Below are 21,281 nucleotides of genomic sequence, written 5' to 3' on the forward strand. Positions count from 1 at the left end.
AGTATTTTATATTATATTCAAATATTAAATAATAAAAGTTCTATGTAGTATACTTGCATATGAAAATACACTACAGAGTTTACTATATAATTTAATATATAAAAATATAAAAATACTATTAAAATTTGTTAAAAAAAATAGTTAAACTCTATCCAATTAAGTTTTTTAGAGCTGAGTGGAATTAATCATTATATTATGATATTATGATAATTATAAATATAATTCTATAATTACATATTTAGGTCTGGAAATCAAAAGTTTAAAACTATGGTATTTTTAAGAAAACATTGTTAAAGGAATAGTTCACCCAAAAATGAACATTTTGTCATCATTTACTCACACTCATGTCATTCCAAACCTGTAAAAAAAAATAGTTAAACTCTATCCAATTAAGTTTTTTAGAGCTGAGTGGAATTAATCATTATATTATGATATTATGATAATTATAAATATAATTCTATAATTACATATTTAGGTCTGGAAATCAAAAGTTTAAAACTATGGTATTTTTAAGAAAACATTGTTAAAGGAATAGTTCACCCAAAAATGAACATTTTGTCATCATTTACTCACCCTCATGTCATTCCAAACCTGTATAAGTTTCTCTCTTATGTTGAACACAAAAATATTTGTTGAAGAACCAAACAGTTGCTGGTCCCCACTGACTTACATACTGTAGTAGGGAAAGAAATACTATTGAAGTCAACAGGGATAGCTAATAAATAATAATAGTACTTAAAATATTATAATTCTAATAACACTATATTATCTATAGTATTTAATATTTACATTTAATATATATAATAATTTTTTTTTTAAACTGACACATGGTACTGCCACAGTATAATTTAATGGGGCCGTGGGCTGTTTTTTGAATGTGCAAATAAATTCGTCAAGCTGCAATCTCAAAAGTCTGAAAGATGTCTGAAGATTGTCATTCAATAGCATCATAACTGGCACCTTTCAGGAAGGTGCAGAGCTACTACAGAGGTGGATGCACAGCGTTTCTCTGATTGAGCCATTAACAAATCCTGTCAGGTGGTCAGAGGTCAGAAATTTTCTCCCAGGGCTCCATTTGCACCTGACACGTAGATCCAACCTCCAATTTTAGCCGTCACAGTATCATTAAGCATTTATAGGCAGTTAGCCACAAACAGCCCCTCTGAGCAAACTGTCATCTCTCATTCTGCTGCCATAGTATCCGAATGTCCCTGACTTCAAACTTGACAGCAAAACTCGCCTATAAAAAGCCTTCTATTCTTACATGCCAACATGAATGGAATCGTTTCTGGCACAGCCGGCCTAATGAATATCTGGCTTTGGAGTCACTTTGCCGTCTTTGTGGAGGAGGCATTTATCTCTGGAACAACAGCCGTACTGTGCTGGCAGTCTCTCCCATCGCTTAGTCTGGAAGACAGATCAGACTTTCAAGCATGAGTGAGAATGTGTAGATGCAGCATGTTGAAGGAACACAGTGTGAAAAGTTCTGCATTACTGAGATGGTCGGTTCAAAATGAGGACCCTTTCCCAACACTGAAGACTCTACTGAATCTATAGAGTCACAGGAAAAAGAAAATTATATTTCTCTTTAATATAAAGGAGATATAAAGGTTCTTTAATCAGTCTGTGAACAGACTCACAAACTTTGGGTTTTGATGGTTAGCATAGCTCAGTTAACCCTAGTTAAATTTGAAAGAATAGTTCAGCCAGAAATGTCAAAATTTGCTAAAAAATGTACTCATCCTTCAGACCATCCAAGATGTGGGGCCCTATTTTAACAATCTAAGACCATGGTCTGAAGCACACGACGCAGGTGCACTTAGGGTGTGTCCGAATCTACTTTTGCTAGTTTAACGACGTATGGTCTAAAAGGGTTGTCCCTATTCTCTTAATGGGTAATGGGTGTGTTTTGGGCGTAACGTGCAGTAAACCAATCAGAGTGTCATCTCCCATTCCCTTTAAGAGCCAGTTGCACTTGTGCCATGGCGGATTCGCTATTTACACAGCGGAATTTTCAAGCGCAAAGACTGAACACGTCTCCAGAGAGGAAACGGAGCTGCTCGTGCACGAGCAAATAGGTAGCCTAATTCTGATGCATGCAATGACTATCATTATGACATGTAGGCATTTTTATATTTATGTAGCCTACACAATAATAATCTTTTAGATTGTAATCCTTTAATTTTTAATATTTGGCATGTTTGTGTGCTGCTGCACGTCCCTGTGTGTGTAATAAGCAGTGTATGCGCGTTGTGGACCCGCCTATAGGTGCATATTATTAAAAAAAAAATTACTGCGCCATTGACTTTAGACCAGGTTTTAGTTGGTCAATGACGTAGTCTAGCCTATATCAGTTGCCTCAAAATAGCAATGCGCCTCGTTTTCAGACCAGCACACCCATGGGCGCACAAATGGGCGCAAATGCATTTGCTATTTAAACAACATGGCGCAGGATGTGAAAATGATAACTGCGTCGGGCTGAAACTAGCAAAAAATACTTGCATCGCGCCTGGTGCCGCATTGTGCGAAGTGTATGATAGGGCCCGTAGAGTTTGTTTCTTCACCGAAACAGAAATTTTGCATTACATCACTTGCACAACAATGGATCTTCTGCAGTAATAATATTAATAATAATAATAATAGTTTGTTTAATAATAGTTTGTTTCTTCATTGGAACAGATTTTGAATGGGTGCCGTCAGAATGAGAGTCCAAACAGCTGATAAAAACATCACAATAATCCACAAGTAATCCACACGACTCCAGTCCATCAATTAACGTCTTGTAAATCAAAAAGCTGCACGTTTGTAAGAAACAAATCCATCAAAGCATCAAAGACTCATATTGGAAGCAATGATTTAAAGTTAAAATGTCTTAATTATGGATTTGTTTCTTATATACACAGCTTTTTGCTTCACAAGATGTTAACTAATGGACTGGAGTTGTGGGGATTAATTGTTGATTATTGTGATGTTTTTATCAGCTGTTTGGGCTCTCATTCTGATGGCACCCATTCAAAATCTGTCCCTTTGAAGAAACAAACTCACATCTTGAATTGCCTGAGGGTGAATTTACAGCAAATTTTCTTTTTTGGTGAACTATTCCTTTAATCCATCCTGTATTGCAGTATTATAGACCTCATTTGAAGCAATCAAACAACTTTCTCATTGAACCCATTGAAACAGTAATCAAATTATCATCTGATTCATGATTTTATGGAAACCTGTACTTAAAGATCTACATTTACAAAGGTATTCTTGTAATGAAAGGTATTTTACTTAAATGTATTCATTTGAGACCACTTTAGTGCCTTCTGACATACCATAATCATGCTTAAAATCTCTCCGTCCTTCTTCTGTAAATATCTTCCTTCATCGGAAGTTCAGATTACACCCTGAAACCAGGTTATCACTAAAGTAGCTTACAGGGCTACAGAGAGGTGAGGACGTGAGAAGAGAAAAGGCTTAATTATTACTAAGAATCTCTATGACATTATGGATAAATCCCTGAGATGAGGACCTTGGTTTCCACAGCTTTAATTAGTCTTAGAAGCTTCTCACTACCAAAGGCTCTTGTGATATTCATTATGGTAATCCTATTAGCTGGGCTGCAGATAGAGGGACTCGACACAATGAGAGTAAAAGAGTGAGTCAGAGAGAGACACAGTGACTGAAAGAAAAAAGGGTGACAGACTGAAAAAAGGGAGAAAAAGACGGACATCAATGTCATCCGACTGGCAAGAGACTTTGGATATGTTCCTAAACCTAGTAAACGCCCTAACTGCCTACTATCTACATAGGTAGCATCCTAACTAAACTGAATCTCACAAATGACTACATTTTGAACGTTACACAAGCAGCAAATCACAAAGTATACAGAGACCCGACTCATAATTGTTTTCAATAGAGTTTTGTGTCAGCATGTTGCTAAGTTAACACAATATAATAAGAACAAATATATATACACAAACATTAGGTAAAATAGTCATTTTAACTTTATTAATCTTTATCAACACTTATCAGTATTTAATGATCAATTACCATATTCATATACAACATTTCTCTCGCGTCATCCACTATCTTGGGATTTTTTTTTTTTTTTGGTTTGTTTTACTATGCTTGTTGCAAAACATTCTGGTCTTCTCTATAAAGGACTTGCAATTTTTGTCTTGTAATTTGGCAAAAGAGTTATTTTAGCATTTTTATATACTATAATATAGTATTTATTAATATATTTAATCAGATTTTAGTTTTTATGTTTAGTTTAGGGGTGGGTGATATGACCAAAATCTTATATCACGATATGAGCAATTTTATTTCACGGTAACGATATACATCACAATATAGTTATTTTTGCTTTAAATAAGGTTTTAATGATATCATGTTATATTATGATACCATAGAAATTTCATAATTCTTGGTAACAGTGTCAGTATCACAAAAAACTTATACTAGCCTAAATAATAAAAAAAAACTCAAGCTCATTAAAGACAAACTAATTGCCAGCAATAGAACAAAAAACTACAGTAGAACAAATAATTAAAAACTGCTACATTTTATAAAGTAATCAAATGTATAAAAACACTGCATATTCTTCACTGTGTAAATTAAATATACAATATATATCTTCTTATTAAAATTACAAAAGTGATATAGTCAAGAACAGTGAGAGATTTTCTCTCTTTTGTTGTTTAACATGAATGACAGACAGCAGGAATATTAGACTGTCACTGCTGTCACTTTAAGAGCTGCCCGTATCCAATATATTGTTACACATGTTTTCTTTCTTAGCTGTTTGCTTTCACTTAAGACTTAAATTACTGTGTTTACGAGGATACTTGCAAAGATGGGCATTTTGACACATACAAGCGTGTGTATTTAACCATTCAAGGACTATAAAGCTGCAAAAATAACTGTTAAATACTCCTGTGCTCTATGAGCACTGTCTTCACGTGCGCGCACCTCTCTGGCAGTGCTCAGAAACCATATCTCAGACAGCACGCGCATATAGTGAAATAAGTTCTCTCCACCAGTATATCACCCACCCCTAGTTTAGTTTTCTATTTCTATATAGCTTTCATTTATTTTATCAGTTTCAGTAATTGTTGTAATAAAAAAAAACAGATTTTGGTGAGGCAAAATGTTTTTAAAAAATTAAATAAAATACATTTTAAGTTGAAGTTTTTCATCAAATGAATTTATATTTCACCATTTACTTCTACTTTAGCACTGAAACCTTCAGGTTTAGTTAACAATAACCACACTGGGCTAAACATGTTTATCTTACGAGCATAAATAGCATAATTAAGATAAGCCCCTGGCCCCTGTTAAAAAAATAGGTTTAACTAGCAAAAGATGGTTTGCTTGTTTTGGCTGGTCTCTTGATTTTTTAGCAGGTGAGGTTGGAAGACCATCTTAAACCAGTTAAGACCAGCTTAGGACAGTTTAAGCTGATTCTTTTCAGCAGGGGCATCTTATGCCTCCTTAAAATGCTTCCTCTGTAGACAGCTCACTAATGGCGCTTTTCCACTGCATGGTACGGCACGGTACGGTTCGGTACGGTTCACTTTTGGGGGGTTTTCCACTGGGTACACCAAAGTGATACTCTATGAAATGAGATTCAGATGACTTTCAGGATGCTTGAAGGGATAGTTCAGCCAAAAATGAAAATTTTGTCATCATTTACTCCCCATCATGTCATTCCAAACCAAACTCTCTTTCTTCTGTGGAACACAAAATAAGATATTTCGGACAATAAACAGTTGAAACATTCTTCAAAATATCTTCTTTTGAGTTCCATAATGCACAGTCCTTCACAAACAAGAACAATAGGAGCAATTATAAAACTGTTTCTTTGTATTACAGCAGCGCTCTGAGCCGTTAGCACAGCGTAGTGTGGAAGACAGGACCATATGGCGGCACTGGGCAGCAGAACGCATATAAGTGGTGCAGGAGTGGTTTGAAGCACCCCAGGGAAACCAAGCCACAACTTCATTAACGGAACATAGATCAGAGCTGTCAAGCAGGCAGCTCCTCCAGCACGGTGTCCAGGGCCATCTGTGCAGCACCACTCATAAACAGCCCTCAAAACTCCCATGGAGTCTCTGGCTTTCTGAAGCCGCAGATAAATTGCACATTTCTTCCCACTTTAATGGGCGACTTGGGTCGGCTTCTGCTTTACGCAAACCTGGCAGTGCCATGTGTGACCTGACAGATGCCTCATCCACTTCTGGGCAGTCAGACATTTGCTGTGGGATGAGGTTAGTGAGATGCCAGCCGATGTGAGGTGGAAATGATTAACCACTGAATACACTCAAGGGTGAGAGATACTGTAGCGAATCAGCTCATGGGGAAATATGAATAATTAATCATACTGAAATATAACACTAGCTGTGGTCAGCATAGACATGTAGTCTAGACTGTCATTGTTTCAGCAACCAAAACTATGCAAAACTTTATGGAGGCATATTAAATGAAAACAAATATTTCAGGCTATATTATGTTCCCATCTTTGATATGAGGCAAATAAGACAGTTTGACAGATACAGCTTAAAACTTTTTATTTTTTATGACTGATGACCTGTGGTGCAGGGCTGAGTAATGCTAACTACCTCACAATACAAAACACACTGCAACATGTCAAAATGATGTGGGGTAGTAATTGTTTCTGCTCAAAAATGTGAAATTAATATAGGTGTCTAACTTCAATAAAAAGGGCAAAAATTATTAAATGGTCCAGAGAGTGTAAATCTGCGTGATCACCTTCAATCACTTAAGCAGTTAGCATTTTCAGAGTTTCCATTTATTTCAATGAAACTCTTCATTAATAGATCTACATGGCATTATTTTTAAAGCACAAATAAAAAATATACAAGATACATGCTTTTAAAGCCGTGGTTCTCAACCTCAAACTGACTTAAACATATTGAAATTAATAAATTATTATCCAAGCTAAATTTAAACGCTAAAAAAACACATAAAACCAACTGTTATAAAACTGCCAAAGGTGCTGTATTATACAGGACACTTCCTGGCCAGGATTTTTATATTGCCTAAAACATCCGAAGTAGTTTGACCAATAACATGCAGGCATTTTACATAATCGACCAATCGTGGCGTGTAAGAAGGTGGGATCTACAGAGAATCAAAGCGATGCAAATACGTGCACGTGTTTGTTCGTACGTTCGACTTGAAGCAGCGCTGCGCAGACCAATCATTGTATGACACCAAAGTACTGTGAGAGTTATTCAAAACTTCAATACTCCAGGTTACCAGTTGGTGGAAAACACAGCGTATGCAACCATGGAAGCCAGCAAACGAACTGGGACAGATATTTTACCTCACCTACAAAGCATCGGCATCCATCTGAAAAGCTTTTTGACCAGAGGCATATTAAACATAGATAAATCAATTTACTGTGTGTAAGGCCTGTCGCCTTCCATTGTCAATTGCGCTTGTTCCTGTTGTGTGTCCTTGATCTGGCAACCCATATGAGCGCTGAGTCTGAGGAGGAGGGGCAGGAGTAACAACGCTCTCCAATACTTTGAATTTGGACTGCAGTACCCATTTCCACCTCTAGTTGTCAATATTATATACTCCCCTTTAACAACTATTAGTAACGTCTCGGTTACGTGTGGTAACCCTCGTTCCCTGAAGGAGGGAACGGAGATGTCACGTCGGATGACCGACGAATTGGGATCTCGCGACGTGACGTCGAGAGTGACCGACTGAAAGGGAACTATTACTATTAGTATTGTGTTTACTGAAGAACATTCAATTCTTCCGCTAACTGTCATACGTGCATTCACGAGAGAGTGGCGTTCCAGCAAATGATGTAAGACGTAGCATAAGCTCTGATAAGAAGAGAAAAACGCGGAAGTACAGAGGAGAGAGCAAAACAAAACACTGGTCACGAATTAGAAGTACAAAATGAGGATTTGGAAAGAAAAATGTTAGAAGATTTCGATATAAGCCAAAAGGAGACTGGTTTTCCTTTGCTGTAAACCAAACTTGGTTCTCGCAAGCCTAGCATATTCTCACCGGAGCTTATGCTACTCCTACATCCAATGTCATCCGCTAGAATGCCATTCTCTCGTGAACGTGCATATGACAGTTAGCGGAAGCTAGAGATTACGGTTTATAAAGTTTTATATATGGATATTTCTCACAAAAATTCTTTGAGCCATGTGGAATACTTTTTATAATGGATTTATGCTCTTTTATTAGACTTCAAAATCTTAAACCCCATTCACTGCCATTATAAAGCTTGGAAGAGCCAGGACATTTTTTTATATAACTCTCCATATACACCTAGGGGTAATTTGCATTTTTGGGTGAACTATCCCTTTAAATCTTTATAACTATTCTACATAAGAAATAAACATTTCTCTTGTTTGCCATCTTGTATTTCTTCTTTCATCAAGCCTCGTGGCAGTGCATTCTGGGTTTGCTCTCTCTGTGTAGGATACACACGATGCTGCCTTAGAATCCGGCCAAAATTTGGCCTCTTAGGAGGCAACATAACTAAACCTCCTACCTTCTGGAACAGTCTTCATCCCGGAAGCCTTAAATATTGCCTTCCAGGCAGCTCACTAGGTTTTAGAACAGAGCAAATGTGTAACAGCAACACGTTGTGTAACTTTGAACATTGCTTGCGTATTTTCACAGTTTTCTGCCTCTGCTCTGTTCACAGTCTGATATTTAGCAGATGCTTTTATTCAAAGTACAATTATTACAATTATATTATTATGTTTCAGGGTGCAATGATTTAGCAGGATTCAAACCTGCAACCTTATGGTTACCAGCCCAGATGATTAAGTACTACACCTTATAGAGGGTCACCTGTCTAAATTACCTTCCTGTCACAAAGTTCAGAAGTTCACTGTTGGCTAAACACACCAGCAATCCTCCACACTCGACTTCAAGACTTTAAATAAGCCTGTTATCACTGCCTGTTCATCTTGAGCAGGATCGTTCCGCCAGCTCTTCAGAGGAGTGTTTATTCACACTCACAGGAGAGGCATTCAGGGGGTTTGGCACAGATCTGACTCTCGGCACTCTGCACATTTTCCGTTTTTTAACTCTAGCTCAGCACTGCATATTCTTCCCATCTTTTGCTATATAAAAGCCTGAAGCTACAAATTACTCTTCAAAGGTTTGCGGCTTCGGTCTGGTCACAGTGCACCCTTACCCTAGTGGTTGTGGCAAACATGTACTTGTCCCGTAGCTGGAAGCTGTCCACCTTCTCCAGGATAACGCGGCGGTTTTGCTCGTCCTGGAAGAAGTCCGTGCTGCTGAGGATGCTGGAGTCTCCCTGGGGCTCGTGGCGCTCGACAAACACTGTGGTGGGTTTGTCGTATGGTTCTACACCCCTATGGGAATAGAAAGACACACATGCTTGGACATATTTGTTTGGACATACTTGGAAACAAGTAGCATGTGGTGGAATTCTGAAAGGCCCCCTCTCCACATATGTGGGTTTTTTTTAGGTTTAGCATAAATTTGTGCTCCCTTTTTTGTTTATATGGCAAACATAAAAGCAGCCAATAACATATGAAGAGTTTGGTTCCAAAACGCAATAAATCCATTTTGATTAATTTGACTAAAAATAAGTTTTCTTTACCAAGAAAGTGGTCAACAAAATAGATGAGGAAAACTAGGAAGCCGGGTGTATTCAAAGTGTTCATTACTGTCTAGAGTACGTGGAATGGTGCGCTGTGATTGGTTGAGCGGATATATCGCATTCTGCAGAAAAGGGAGACTGGTGTTTGTCACGGTTTGGAAGGGAGAAAACATGACAGAGTAACTCGGCGAATATCGCATTTTGCGTAAAATTAAAAATGGTGTGTGTGTGTGCATGCATGAGTGCTTGTGCGTGTGTGTGTTAATTTGAAGGCCATGTGCCACTAATGTTGTGTTTTTGTAATGTTAAATAAAGGAGGTAATGTTTAAGCATTATTGTTATTTTTTTCCCGTGGTATCGACTTGGTGTCAAGTATCGTGTACTTTTAGTGGTATCTGTACCGCTACTAGATTTTTTGGTATAGTGACATCCCTAGTTATAATAAAAGAATTCCATTTTTAAAAAATGCTGTTCTTTTAAACTTTCTATTTATCCTGAAAAAAAATGTTCATGGTTTTTCTCAAAAATAAAAAAAAAAACCCAGATGCTCTCAAAACTGATAGTAATAAGAAATGTCTCTTGAGCACCAAATCAGAATATTAAAATAATTTCTGAAGGATCATGTAATACTGACTTAACAATATTACTGACTTTAATATATTTTTGATTGAATACATGCAGTCTTAGCATAACATAATTTAGACTTCTTTCAAAAAATCGTACAGACCCTAAACAGTAATGTATTTATTAGTCGAATAAAAGCTTCATGTAGTTTATGCATTTTCAAGCACATTGCTTAAAAAATAATAAGTTCATTAATAAAGTTACTAACTTGTTTTGTATTGTATTTCCTAATGATATACAATATGCTACACTGCAAAAACAGCACAATGCATCTGCAGCGGCATTTATCAAATGTGATCAATAGTTACTTCCACTTGCCAAGCTAATCCAGGCTCTTTACATATCACAATTTACATTCAGCTGAAGAGGCAACCAAATTTACTCATCTGGAGATCAAGACTACAGACGGAGGAACGGACAGCGGTTTCAGATAAACGGACGGGAGAGTCTCTCTCTCTCTACTCTGGACAAATGGCCTGACTTCACTTCCTCTGTAAACACACAGCGGTGCTGATTGTTGAGACTGGCTCTTAAATCACCAAGCTAAAGGATAAAGGGATTATCTCACAGGGGAACAAACACACAAACCTCGCCATTTGCTTTCTATTTCACAACTGGGGGTTTAACACATCCAGCAGCAGGGTGAGAGATGGATAAAAGCAGGGGTTTACAGCTCTTTTAACCAGCCCCGCAGCTCTGCCTTTAGTTTGTCTAGATTAAAACTGAAAACCAATTGAGGGCTCAGAGGATACAGTCAGCAAACTCACACCCAGAAAAACACATGCACACACACACACACACACACACACACACACACACACAAGTCTATTTGTTGACCTTTAAAACAGAAGTCATGCTGTTTGACAGAACTTCCTTTATTCCCTCTGACTGCTACTATAAAGTAATAAAATACACTAAAATATTAAAATTCTGGTCAATACCGATAAGCCAACAATTATTTTGATGTTATGGCCAATATTAAAAATTTCAATTATTTTGTCTAAATTACACTAGTGTTTAAAAGTGTGGGGTCTGAAATACTTTTTTATGTTTTTAAAGAAATCTCAGCAAGGCTGCATTTGATCAAAAATATAGTAAAAGAACAATATTGTGAAATATTACATTTCATTCTAATATGCTGATTTGCTGCTCAAGAAACATTCCTTATTAATCAATGAAAACAGTTGTGCTGCTTAATATTTTTGTGGAAACTGTGATACATTTTTCAGAATGAAAACATCTATTTGATCTATTTAACATGTCTTTGCTAAATAAAAATCTTAAAAAAAAAAAAAAACTTACTGACACCAGACCTTTGAATGGTTATGTACTTAGCAAAACAAAATGTAAATATAAATCAAATTAGTTTTACATGCCATAAGTGAATTTAGGTGTCACAGCATAATGTGCAGTATGAAAAATTGAGATTTGCTAAAGATTACATTTAACAGTGTAAATTATTAATTTTTTCTTTAACATAACAAGAAGGAATCTAAATGTAAAAACAGAGAAAATCAGCATTAAAAAAATCCTAATTATCAGCTAATAATCAATATAATACTGATACATCATGCATCCTTAAGAGATCCAACATCTGAAAAGGGTGATCACCCTCTTTAAAAAAAAACATCTGTCAATCCAGAAAAAGACAGAGCTGTTTGAAATGTACAGGTTCTTCTGACAAACCTGAGCCAGGCTCAGTGTGAGAGAGCTCTTAGAGCAAAGAACAGAAGGGTTATCACTGCAGTAATGGTGTAGTCGGACTCTGAGCTCTCGAGTCATTTGTGTTGGGCCATCGCAGTGGGTCGCTGATGTTATCTCCACAGGCACTGACTGCCACTCCAGCCGATGAAATGGGCTACGGCTGGCAGACACAATCAATTATTAATACGGCCGCAGTCTGAGCCTCATCAGAGAAACATCCACAACCGACTGTTTCACAGTCAAGCAGCCTGTCTGGACGGCAGCCCACATGCTTGAGAACACCGACCGCTTCCTTATATATCTGACTGTTATGTTGCAACAATGTGCAAAACAAATCTGTTCCGGCATCAAGACATTGTAGACATTTGAGCTAAAGTTAAAAAACGGTAATCACGCCTGTGATGAATTACAGTCATAACATTCTATGTAGCTCCGGTCTTCCGGTCAGATTATATCCTGGAGCATAATGTTTACGGAATGGGAGAGCAATAAGCGCCACTCTGTTATTTCTAGTTGCTTCTTGCGTTTCGATGCCGGTCCCTGATTGTGCAAACACTAAGAGCTGGCTGCAACCCAAAGCAAGAGTTTCACATTCCTACATAAACTCGTGAATTGAGAGAGGCAGCACAGAGAGTGCTCAACCCTCTTCAAATTACAACCTCTGATACAAAATCCCTGTAGAGCGTGGAGAGCAAGCACTTGATTTGCCAGTGATCTTCCTGAGCTCTGATTGTTTTGTTAGTTTAGCCTAACAAAAAGCGGCAAACTCACAACAACCCTGATCTTTTAGATAGCAATCGAAACCACAGAATTGAGCCATATATGATCTTTAGCATCTCTCTGATCAAATATACAGTAAAATCATAATATTCTGAAATATTATTACAATTGAAAATAACAGTTTTCCATTGAATGCATTTTAAAATGACATTTATTCCTGTGATGGCAAAGCTGTATTTTTATTAGCTATTACCCTAGTCTTCACTGTCACAGATCCTTCAGAAATCTGTTATCATCAATATTGAAAACAAATATGCAGCATAATATTTTGTGGATACTTTTTCAGGAGTCTTTGATTAAAGTTCAGCATTTATAACGGTAATGACAACCGATAATGATCAGGATAACCAGTAATTTTTTTAATTTGAAAGCCAATAACCGATATGTTGGCCAATAAATCTAAATCCCAATTTTTACATAATTTTTAAGAGCATGATATTAGAGACTAGCCATGTACCAAACAATCAAACATATACATTACAGCAACCTAGTTTGAACCAGTGTAAATTTTAAAATAAATGTTACACTCCTATTACCAACTTTCTTTATCAAAAAAGGTCTCACAAATAAATAAAATAATGCTTAAATAGTGCAAGTCATTGAACAACATTACTTACGTGTAAATAATCCATGGATAAAACAGAATAGCCTCCACACACGGACAATAATACAATTATTTTAATTAAACCATATTTTTGATAAAATAATAAGATAAAAAGCGGTGGTTATTATTAATAATGCATCAATGATTTTGATTCCTCTGAAGGAAATAATGCATTATTTATTGGCTTTAATATATCGGCCAAATGTTCTTATTGGGTCGATAACGGTTATAGTAAAAATGAGCATTTATCGGCCGATATCGATATGGTGGCCGATATATTGTACATTCCTAAACCTTGGTGAATAAAAATACTAATTTCTTTAACAATAAAAATCTTACTGACCCCAAACTTTTGAACTGCAATGTATAATAAAAGGCTACTAATAATAAGCAGACAACTGCATTGAAACTATTTGAATTTTAAATTACTGTGATATATATATTATCATATAGTTTTCTATGTCACTACAATCATGATGACATACAGTGGCGGACTGGCCATCTGGAGCACTGGGAGTTTTCCCGGTGGGCCGCTGTACAATGTGGGCCGGCCCTTTGCGTAAATATATATATATAAAATGAATTGTAGTAAATGTACGTATTAGGGTTGAACGACTTCTGATTTTTTGAAGTCGACTTTTATGTGATGAAAGTCGAGTCGAAGTCGACTAGTCGCTGCTGACGTCATTAATGAACAAATAAGTCTGGAGCTGTGATAAACACCTTGTGCACAGCTATGGCATATGACACAGCACTGCCCACATGGCTGTTGCTCCTATAACAGCTTTTTTATCAGTTCTTTTGTCTTTGGGTCGTTATATTTCTCACAGATTTCTGCTCATTCTAAATCAGATACAGATAAAGTAGCACAGTAAAGATTACATTAATATGAATGCATTAGTGAGAGCGATTGCGTGTGTGAATTAATTCTACCTGGCAGCGTCTCTCTACTAGTAGTGAAGCTGTGGCATTTGAACTGTTTGGAAACGGAGCGTAAATGTGGAAGTCCTTCAAAGATTTCTTATCCTGTTGCGCCCTCTATAGGACCAGCGACTAGTCGACGTCAAGCTTAAAGCGTCATGGCAGAGCATTGAAGTCGACTAGTCGATTAGTCGGTGCAACCCCTAGTACGTATATCTTCCAGCTCAGTGCAGCGACTCAAAAGCGCTCATCAATGTCAAAATGTTTGAAATACCCAAAGTGTAGAAGCAGGATTTACTGTTCACAGACGCTGAGTGAGCTGCCAGCGACTTGAATGCGAGCTGAGGTAAGATGAAAGCAGCTAAACGTAGTGAGTCAATTCAGCAATATTTGCCTACAGTTTACGAAAAAAAAAAAGTTAAACGACAGACATTAATTTTCAGGAATACAAATTACTACTGGCCTTTTCAAATTTCTCAGATTTTAATGCCATTTACGTTATTCGTCACAATGTACATATTAGCAGACATGAGGTAAGAGTTAATGTAGATATATCTCTATAAAGGCTTTCTTCCATGATTTCATGTGTCTAAGAAAATGTTTAAAAATCTATAAAAATCATTCTCAATCTTATTCTAGAACATTGTAAATCTGAAGACTTTTGCTTTCGAGTGCTGTGCATAGGAAAGTGATTTATATTACAGGCCTAATAAAAATATAATTTGCTTATTAATTCACATGCATTACTTTATATACACACTGGTGGTTAAAAGTATGAAATAATTAAGGCTTTTTATTTATTTATTTATTTGAAAGAATAATATGAAACAATAATATTATGAAATATTACACTTAAAATAGTGGTTTTCTATTTAGGCTATTTTAAAATGTAATTTATTTCTGTGATCAAAGCTGACTTTTCAGCATCATTACACCAGTCTTCAGTGTCCCTTCAGAAATCATTTTAATGCTGCTTAATTTGCTGCTTAATCATTATCAGTTAAAGAACAGCATTTATTTGAAATTTAAGTACTTCGTAATATGTGTAAATATCTTTACTGTCACTTAAATCAATTTAATGCAACCTTGCTGAAGAAAAGTATTAATTTATATTTTTAATCTTACCCAAGACTGAATGGTATCACATTTTCCACAAAAATATGAAGCAGCACAACAGTTTTAGACATTCATAATAATCAGAAATGTTTCTTGAGCAGCATTTCTGATTTCTGAATGATCATGTGACACTGAAGACTGGGGTAATGATGCTGAAAATTCAGCTTTGATCACAGCAATAAATTATATGTTACTATATATTCGCATAGAAAACAGCTATTTTAAATGGTAACATTATATATTTCACAGTACTGTTTACTGTATTTTTCATCATCAAAATAATTTGTATACTCTTTTCCACAATTGGAGCTCTATTCCTCCTGCAAATGTACAAATACTGTATATCACCAATAAAAAGGCACCAAAAAACAGTCCGCATTCTGCACTATTCAAGTCTTCTAGACGATACCAGAGCATTGTGTCATATGGACTGATAATATTGGTATTTAACTTTAGTGATATTAAACCGTCCCTCATAAAAATTCTTAAAAATGATTTACTATTTGCCATATACACCAGGAAAGACAAATTATAATGTAAAGAATGCCAGTCATTTATGGTGTGGTGCAGTGTGTTGCGGACCGGGTTTGGTGGGCCGCTCTGTGCCAAAAAGTCCAGGGCCACTTTTTGGCCCCATTCCGCCCCTGGTGGCATAAAAGGTGGTAAATTGTTTTTTTAAACTGGTTCATTTAAAATGAATGAACTGTCGAAACAACCATTTTAGTAAAATTAATTGAAATTCTTTATGCTTCATAAGACAAAAAGACAGTAGACATTTAGGCAAGTATGTTTAATTGTTTACTCTGTTTGTTTGGCTGCAAAGCTACAAGCAAAATATGATGTGACAAAAAATAGCAATGTAGCATTTTGTTACCGCTTGGAAAATGTAACTTGTTTCTAGAAAAGCTACTATGTTTATAGCACTGAAAAATGTTAAATTAGAAGCATGACTACTTTTGGCAAACATGAATCATACCCATACACACATAGACAACATTCCAAAACAGATTTCACACTGGACACATTCACAGAGCGATTTGCGTCAACACTCTCAAAGAGCTTGATCTTACCAGAAGTAGGACTTCACATGCTCCTGAATTAACACCCACGTCTCACCGAAGTCATCTGATTTCCACAGCTGCCAAAAGAAAATTAAAAAAAGAAAACAGAACGAAGGATAGGTCCTTAAGTGCCAGCAGTTTCCACTTTCCAGTATAACATTTAATATGATTCAACATTTATCATAAACCAGCTTCTCATACGAAAATTACAGCTGATTAGCTCAAATCAAAACATGCTGCTTAGTGCTAAATTCAAAAGGGCAAATCTCTACAAACAACTAAAGGCCTAAAATGACAGTGCCATTCATCTTACTAAAACTGGACACATGATATACAAAAAGCCCAGTACTGATGGAAGGAATTAGTGTTCATACCTGTTTATTGGGGTGAGAACTGTCATAACCGAGGACCAGGTTAGGCCTCTTATTGTGCAGCAGTAAGTCCGTGGGCTTGAATGGGATGGAGAAACCTTGAACAATTTGGCAGAAGTCAAAGGTGTTCCACAGGTAACTGTTCGTGGCGTCAGTAAATAGATACTGCAAAGGAAAATTTGAGAAATTAAGACATTTAAAAAAGGGTAAATTCAGCCATAAATAAAATGTCATCATTTACTAATCTCAAATTACAAATCCTATATTATATAAAAACATAAAAAGACATGCAAAGCGGTGCCAAGTATCTATTTTCCATACAGTGAAACTGGGTTCATAATCCCCAGCTCCAAAAAGCACCAGAAAAGTAGTCCATATGACTCATACATGTATAATGTACAAGATTTATAATGTAAAATGACCTGATTATGGGTCTGTTTGTCTTAAAGACTTGGAGCTTTTATGATGCTTTTAATTGCCATTATAAATAACCATCCACTTTCTTTGTTCGAAAAAGAGCAGCATCGACATATATCTTCTTTTGTTGTTCATAGAAAAAAACCAAACAAGTCCTACGGGTTTGGAACTTGGTAAATAATTATATATGATGACAATGTCGTTTTGGGGTAAACTATCCATTTAACCTCTGTAGTGGTTGAAGACACAACAGAAGCTCTCAAAGTTACTATATTAGAGGTGTTTATTTCAAGCGGTTGGCCCCATGAAAACACCAAAGCCTTTAAGTATAGTAAAAAAACATATTTTTAACATTATTAATTATTCAGATTATGCATTTCTGCCGTTCTAATCTGCCCCCCTTCTCTTTGATCTTTCGTTTAAGAGCTTTTGCTATAAACTTTGTCCTCTCCATGGCCTGGTTATGGAAGCAGGGCACTTCCCTTTCCAGATTCTGAGGCAATGAGGACTGGGACTGAAACAGAAATGCTTGACTTAAAAAGAAACCTAATGCTGTACGGAAAAATGAATGAAAAAGAACAAAAAGAGGAAGTGGAGCATATGCATTTGCAGCATAACCTATGATCACCATCAGACCATCAGTGACTCATAGAACTATATTTTTATGTTTGCCTTTGTAAACCTTATCATCACAATGTTGTTCAGTGTTCTCAATGGTTGCCAGGGTGTTGTTATGCGGTTGCTAAGTTGTTCTGAGTGGTTTCTTAGCAGCCCAAGTCAAAACAGCTTAGAGAAGTAGCAGCACAACTCTTCACAACAAGCCACACGATTTCATCACTTCATAGTGAAGAATAATGAGATCATCATTAAAAAAATATGATTCATTCTAAATATAAGTTAAATATAAATATTAAATATTAAATAAAATATTAAATATTAATATTAATTATTATTGAGTTATTATTATTATCAACTAAAATAGTAATAATAAAAAGTATAGATAAAGTATCGATAAATAGTAATACTGTTGATTTACTGAAGTTAATTAACATTAATATAATATATTCTAAATACATACTATAATAACTGAGGTCTATATAATAATTTTATGAATAATAATAGCCAATAGTAACTCCTTACAAAATCCATTCACACTAGCAAGTCAAAGCCACTATAAAGAGATCAATCAAACAAACAGGCCCAGTAAGCCTCAGAATCAATTATGAGTGCATATCAGCTCATTCTTCACACAGTTATTCATTTGAGATTTTATGTCAGGATTATTAATTTATCACAAATGCATTAAAATACTCCACAACAAACCACACAAGCACCCTGCCAATATCTCTGTTAATTATCCCATCTGTAACAATCAAGATTTAGAGTTCTTCTCGCCATGCGGATCAGCGGCGCAAGTTACTCTGATCACGTCAAATGTAATTAAAGAGCCCTGTGCTCCTACCAATAGGTTGTATGCTTTACAAATTACACTCGTAATGCTTTAGCGTCAGTCCTTCATCAGCAGCAGGCGGCAGCTGCAGTGCCAGCCACATCATTGACACCAGATGAATGGTCACCATCTGCTGACGTCAGCCCCAGCAATAACGCAATGCAGAGTCCTGCAGCGGTTCTGCCACATCTGCAGCTCCCCACTCCCAACTCCCATGAGCCTCTGCACCTCACAGAGACTCACTGGAGCAGCCCGTTACAGTGGGTGCCAAGGGCAGAGACTATGCATGTAGCTTGTGTTTTCGCCCAGCCCTTTGAGCTGCTCTCTTGGAAAACACCATCTGTGGGTTTATAAGTGATTGGAGTGGTGGAAGGTCACAGCTGCAGATGGCCGGGAAGCGGTCGGTGTCACTGCGGTCTTGTTTGACCTCGGCTTAGCTCACAAAGACAAGACAATTCAAGGAAGTCACACAAATAGTTCAGCTAATGTCTCACACACTTACTCGTTTGTTGTCGGCGGGGCTGTGGTAAAACTGCGAGATGACTTGTTTCTTGCCCTCCTGGTCCCCAGACAGTTGAAATTTCTCTGATACTTGAGTGAAGGTGGTTCCATAGTCATAAGACACGTACACCTGTTAAATAAACAAAACCATGTCAAATTTCAACCTGATACACTGCTGAAATTGAGGCTCTGTTCCAAAACCTAGTAAGCTGCCTTGTTGTTTTCTGTCTACACAGGCAGCTGCCTTCTAAGTCAACATCTTAATTGAAATTAAACCTTTCTTAATAGTGAGCAACTCCTTATGTATCAAAAACAACATTCTTTAAGTGAACTACACGTAAGACTTTGCTCACAATTGATTCCAGCTTGATGTTAGCATGTTGCTAAGCTAAAAGCATAATAATCTAATAAGCCACACTAAAAAATAATGCTCCTTATGTGAGACTCTTCTTATAATTATATCCAACAGATTTTGAAGTCAGCATATTGCTAAGCTAACAGCTTGATAATTGAATGCTCAACTTTATGTCTAAAAAAATAACCCTTGTTATGTAAAGCTCGCTGAGACTCTGCTTTACAATAGATTTCAAGACTTTGACGTTAACATGTTGCTTAACTAAAATCATGAAAAACTAATAAGCAACTATTTGTATTTCACGATCTGGGTCATTATTTAATAAAAAACTATATTTAATACAAAACCACACATAATGTTTCTACTGTATCTCTGTCAATCACTCTGATATTTAGTTAAAATGAGTGAATTGACTGAGTGCTGTCTGTCACTGTCTTTAATCAGTTCTGTGAATGACTGTATGGTATGCTACATGCACTGTAATATGTTTTATATTAAATATAAAATTTTCAAATGAAAATAGCAACATGATCGTTTTCTGAAGTATGCGTTTATATGTGTTAAGGGCTAGATTTTCGCTGGAGGAAACAGCTGTGGTGTGATGAGGGGTGAACGCAGCGAAAACTTTACAGTAGATGGGAAACCGATTGCTCCCTCGTGACCTTTTGTAAACTGTATTTATGACAAACCCGTAAGACCTTCGTTCATCTTCGGAACACAATTAACGATATTTTTGATGGAATCTGAGAGCTGTCTGACCCTGCATAGACAGCAACACAACTGAAATGTTCCCAAGTCCAGAAACGTAGCAAGGAGATCGGTAAAATAATCCATGTGACATCAGTGGTTCAACCGCAATTATACGAAGCTACGAGAATACTTTTTGTGCACAAAAGAAAAAAAAAACGACTTTATTCAACAATTGAGTGAGTAATTAATGACAGAATTTTCATTTTTGGGTGAACTAACCCTTTAAGAGCTGCCCGGATCCAATATACTGTTACAAGTGTTTTCTTTCTCAGTGGTTTGCTTTCACTTAAGACCTAAATGACTGTGTTTACGAGGATACTTGCAAAGATGGGCATTTTGACACATACAAGTGTGTGTATTTAACCATTCAAGGCCTATAAAACTGCAAATATAACTCTGTTCAATACTCCCGCACTCTATGTGCACCGTCTTCATGTGCGCACACCTCTCTGAAAGCGCTCAGAAACAGTTTCTCAGACAGCGCGCGCAAATGAGTTCTCTTTCACTGTTGATTGCATTTCAATGGCTTAAAATCACTTGTTTTTAAACCGCAATGCTTAAAAATGCGTACAAATTATATGTTTTCGTGACCATGTAGCACAGCAACGTCACATGAGCGTGTAACCGCGATAGAGTCGATAGTCCAAAATTTCTACCGGTTAATCGTGTCTACCGGTATATCGGCCACCCCTCATGTGAAGCACATTAAGGCCCAATCCCAATTCTATTTTATACCCCTTCTACCTATATACCTCCGCCTACCCCTTCCCCTTGTCCCTTGAAACAGAGTGTCAAGGGGTAGGGGTGAAAATATTCCCCTAAGAATTGGGACACCTCTACTATACGTCACACGTCATCATACGTCGTCTAGCTACTACAATACACACACCTATACTGGTGTGTGCATTAGAGCCTTTAATTACCGTTCTATATTAATGAGCTGCTTACTGACACACACACACACACATCAGATATCACGCAGCTCACACATCAAGGAGCAAAGAAACT

General features: G+C 36.7%; 1 protein-coding gene across 1 annotated transcript in view; it reads right to left on the bottom strand.

The window, feature by feature from the left end:
* The window catches only part of LOC107677517 (sortilin-related receptor-like), an 84,095-nt gene that overhangs the window by 38,008 nt on the left and 24,806 nt on the right, over window positions 1-21,281 (bottom strand). Inside the window, 4 exon segments of the mRNA XM_016472446.1 lie at window positions 9,188-9,368; window positions 16,439-16,506; window positions 16,804-16,965; window positions 19,170-19,298. Of these exon segments, the coding sequence (XP_016327932.1) occupies window positions 9,188-9,368; window positions 16,439-16,506; window positions 16,804-16,965; window positions 19,170-19,298 (540 nt within the window).

This window comes from Sinocyclocheilus anshuiensis, unplaced genomic scaffold (assembly GCF_001515605.1).
Source record: "Sinocyclocheilus anshuiensis isolate Anshui unplaced genomic scaffold, SAMN03320099.WGS_v1.1 scaffold981, whole genome shotgun sequence".
Lineage (NCBI taxonomy): Eukaryota > Metazoa > Chordata > Actinopteri > Cypriniformes > Cyprinidae > Sinocyclocheilus > Sinocyclocheilus anshuiensis.